General features: G+C 37.9%; 1 protein-coding gene across 1 annotated transcript in view; it reads left to right on the top strand.

The window, feature by feature from the left end:
* Window positions 1-1395: 1395 nt before the first annotated feature.
* LOC105627265 (LIM domain only protein 3-like) overlaps window positions 1396-4407 on the top strand; it is a 54045-nt gene continuing 51033 nt past the window's right edge. Inside the window, exons 1-3 of the mRNA XM_012208555.1 lie at window positions 1396-1484; window positions 2218-2355; window positions 3198-3323. Of these exons, the coding sequence (XP_012063945.1) occupies window positions 1396-1484; window positions 2218-2355; window positions 3198-3323 (353 nt within the window). The remainder of the gene's footprint in view (window positions 1485-2217; window positions 2356-3197; window positions 3324-4407) is intronic.

Genomic DNA, 4407 nt, shown 5'->3' with positions numbered 1-4407 from the left:
GTGTGTGTGTGTGTGTGTGTGTGTGTGTGTGTGTGTGTGTGTGTGTGTGTGTGTGTGTGTGTGTGTGTGTGTGTGTGTGTGTGTGTGTGTGTGTGTGTGTGTGTGTGTGTGAACCACAGTCTCCCCTACATTCAATTAAAGATATCGCATCTTCCGGAAAACGTTCTCTGGAATAATAACATTTACGGAAAATTTGTTCCTGTCGATTCGGTGGAAAGAACACTATTTTTTTTCTGTGCAGTCTATGCAAGCGTTATACTATTATACACTTAAAAGAACACCGTAGCTCTTCGAAGGGATACCTAATGTTTATCCAAAGCATGGACAGCGGTCGGCTACCCGAATCGCTGAGTTGTTTCGGAACCGGTGGTGCTTAAACGTGCAATAAGTGGAGGAAGAGAGAAGTGTGGGAGGGTCAAACTAATTCGATTCTAAACTCTGACCACATCGCGAGAAAGAGGACAGAACGCTCCGATGCGGGAGGGTTTCCCGGGGGATGAGGAAGGCTACACGCCCGAACGGACCGAACGAGGTGGACACAGATGGCACTAACCGCGCCGTTAAATTCTCAAGCCGTAACTCTAATTACTCATAGACAAGCCGACATTCTAGTGCCAGATGCCGGTGAAACTTGTTAAAAGCACGCGAACGCGATTACTCATTCTATCCTGAACGACGGCGATTGCAGCCGAAAGTCGATCCGAGATTTTCCGGCTGCTCCGGCTTTTAAATCTAAATAATGACATAAAAAATAGTTTTTATAATAGATAAATGATATTAAAGTAACTGTTATCCATTAATCAATCGTCAGAATAAAACCGATATACCAAAGATAAATAAATATAACACCCAAATTAAAATTTATTATAGTTTGATCGAAAAATGTTCGTTTCACACGACACAGTTAAGTGAAGAAAGGCGTATTCGATCAAAATAGATCTTGATATTTAATAACATTTTGTGTGACTTTTATAATTTTCGGTTCAAGTAAATTGCGCACTGATTTATCGTTCTTGAAACACAGTTTTAAACTGAAATCGGAATATCATGCATAAATTAACAATTTAATAAAATAGATATTTATAGCATTTTAACACACTATAAAGAATTTGAAGTAACTGGAATAAGAATTTAAACTGGAAATTGTGAGATTCACTCAAAAAATATTATTAAATACCAAGATCCGCTTTGACTGAATATACGGTTTTCTTCGCTTAATTTCTTCTCTTAATTGTGTTGTAATATCAAACCTGACAAGATATCGCACTCTCAATATGTTTCCTGAATAAAATTTGAATGTGTTGAACATAAATTCCACAAAATAGTTTATACGACGCATGTGTTTGTACGATGGCGATTAAACCAACATTTCTGTATCATGTTGCAGGCGATAAAATGACTATGGATGGGAGCAAGAGCGAACCGGGCAAGAACGGGGCCACTCAACAGGAATGCGCGGGTTGTGGAAAGGCGATTACGGAGAGGTAAGTGTTCCGCTTCGTTTGCGTGACGCAACGAAGGAACGCTACATGGTATGTTTCACATCCTACCTTGAAAGAACGTTAATCGTAGGAACGGTTCGTTCAACGGTCGATCCTAATGTCTGTCCAACCCCGGAAGTCGCAGAAGTGAACTAAGTGATTAAATGCATTTTTTCTTAATGAGAAGTGAACCACAGGAAACCTGTGTTGACAAAATTTGCAATTGATACTTGAAGCAAATAGAAATGTGCAATTATAATTAAAAATGATGAATGCACGCTACTTAATGTAGTTGCAGAATAGAAGAAATCTACATTCAATTATATAATATTATTATATAATGATATTATATATTTATAAATTATAAATATTATATATTTTTATTATATAAAATCGTTACATAAAGAAATCTCTTGTCACATATAAAACAAACTGAACTTACATTGAGTAGCATTAGTAAAATTCTTTCTTTTCTAAAAAAAATCTGTTAACCGATAATATCATTCAATTCTTCAAATTTAAGTTGTGACAAATCATTATATTAAAATCATAATATTTAATGTGTTATTATTGCATTAATGATCAAATCGTAGATAAACATATTAAATAAATTTTCCGGAGAGAAGTCTAAATTTTATAAATCTAATCTAATCTTGAAAATCTAAAAGCATATTTTATAAGTTTAATCACATTTGTATTTTCTATTCACTATCAGATAATAACTTTTCTTAAACAGATATCTTCTGAAAGCATTGGACATGTTTTGGCACGAAGACTGCTTGAAATGTGGATGTTGCGATTGCAGACTTGGCGAAGTCGGTTCGACGCTCTACACCAAGGCCAATCTTATCCTCTGCAAAAGAGATTATTTACGGTAAATAATGAACAAACAATTTAATCGATCAACCAGTTCCTCACAAAAATCTTTTCAACAAGATTTTTGTGTATTCAATACAGCGTTGCGCATCCCGAGTCAGTAAACAGACAGACAGATTGACGAAAGATGCTATTGCAAAAGGGAGAGGAAATCGAGGCGGGTAGCGGCAACAAATCGAATTTTACAGATGAATTTCCCTTATTGAATACATCCACATCCCATATAAACACGAGTGAGAGCAAATAAACTATGTTGAGATTACGGAGTCCCGAGGGAATATGCGCAGGTGGTGGCGTCCGCACGAGGAACACGCACCGTCGAAACATTGTGGCCTTTATTAATGGCCTAATATTTGAAGACGGTATATTCGCGGTGCCCGTAAGCTTATTGGTTTCCGTCGCGCACAGGGTGAAACTTCTCGTTCGTTTTCGTCATCGAAAGAACGACTTTTCTTGCGTCATGGCAAAAGTTACTCTCCTTCCCAATAATATTTTATGATGTTTAATTGCACGATATAAGAATATCATGATTTTAATTTAATACAACATAAAAAGTATTGTTTCGCGTACATAATTACTTGATATATAATACCTTGTGTAATACGTATAGCCTTGGTCAGAAGTATAAATACCTCCACAAACCATTGACGTAAACATTCTAACAAAAAACTAAAAAAGTTAATATTTATTTATAACAATTTCAAAATTTTATTAGTTTTCCATTGAACTTTATTACCGTTTTTTTTCCAAGAGAGTGCAATAAATTGAAAGAGCTTTTATATATATGGTCAAAGCTAAAAAAATAAGAGTGTTAAATCATGCCTCTTTTTTTTTTAATAGACTCTTCGGAAATACCGGTCACTGCGCAGCGTGCAGCAAAGTAATTCCAGCTTTCGAGATGGTGATGCGCGCAAGGACCAATGTTTACCACTTGGAGTGCTTCGCTTGTCAACAATGCAATCACAGGTAAGAACACAAATATAATGACACCATCGATTTGATAATTTTCTTTCTCACAAAAAGGATCTTTTATTTAAATTTAAATTAACAGTATTAAGGATTAAAATCATATTAATCATAATTTTTTAATGATTGGCGGAATTCCAGAAAATATTTCGCCGACGAAACAAGTTCCGATTCACGCCGCGTCAAAGTGTGGTCTCGCTTCCGCGGAACCCCCTCTAGCGGTGCTATTATTTTATTAACAATAATGAAAGCCGGTAATTAAACATTCACACCCGGCGGCGCCGACGTCGGCGGCGACGGTAAAGTCGCTTGCTCGAGTATTCCTCGTGGCAGCTCATCCGTATAACAATTTAATTCGAGCCACCCCAGCCGCGCGCGCCTGGGGGTTTGCCTAACTTCTGCAGCACTTCGCAACACTTCGCTTACTTATTCACAACAACCGAGTTAAGCCGAGGCTCGTTCGAAAGCCGGGACTCGAGCCGAGACGCCTCGGCGGATCTGCCGAATGGAGATAATCGGTGTGCGAAGGCTCGAGAGCCCGCACGTCATGCTTTTGCAAGACGTCACGAAGAAGACAGCTATCTCTTCTCCATTTCTTCGCAAGACAACAAGCAATACTTCTCATCCCACATTTTCAAGTTCTTTTAGAATTTTATAAGAATAGAATCCTATCAAAGAGTTACGATTGCGTCCGAGTGAACGCTCTAGGAAATTTTACAAAATAAATACTTACGCAAATAACTAATATAGTTTACGAATAAGTTATTTGTTTTTAGTAAAATTAGAGTTTGAGAGAATAAAATATCGCTGTTTTCTACTACTGTCCTCCGTTCTAAATTATGGTCGGAATAAACGTTGGTTCGCTTCCCTAACTCGAGACTTTCGAGAAGGATCAATGCCATAGAGCGAGAAGAATTTGCTCGACGTTTCCTCTCTTGACGAACATAATTGACGCGGAGCTTCCGACGTAGATGCGAAGGCATTCGGAGACATTCGCGGAGAAGAGAGAGAGAGAGAGAAAGAAAGAGAGAGAGAGAGAGAGAGAGAGAGAGAGAGAGAGAGAGAGAGAGAGAGGAGGAGGAGG

Source organism: Atta cephalotes (assembly GCF_000143395.1).
Source record: "Atta cephalotes unplaced genomic scaffold scaffold00001, whole genome shotgun sequence".
Classification (NCBI taxonomy): Eukaryota; Metazoa; Arthropoda; class Insecta; order Hymenoptera; family Formicidae; genus Atta; species Atta cephalotes.
This window is presented reverse-complemented; position numbering and strand designations above follow the sequence as displayed.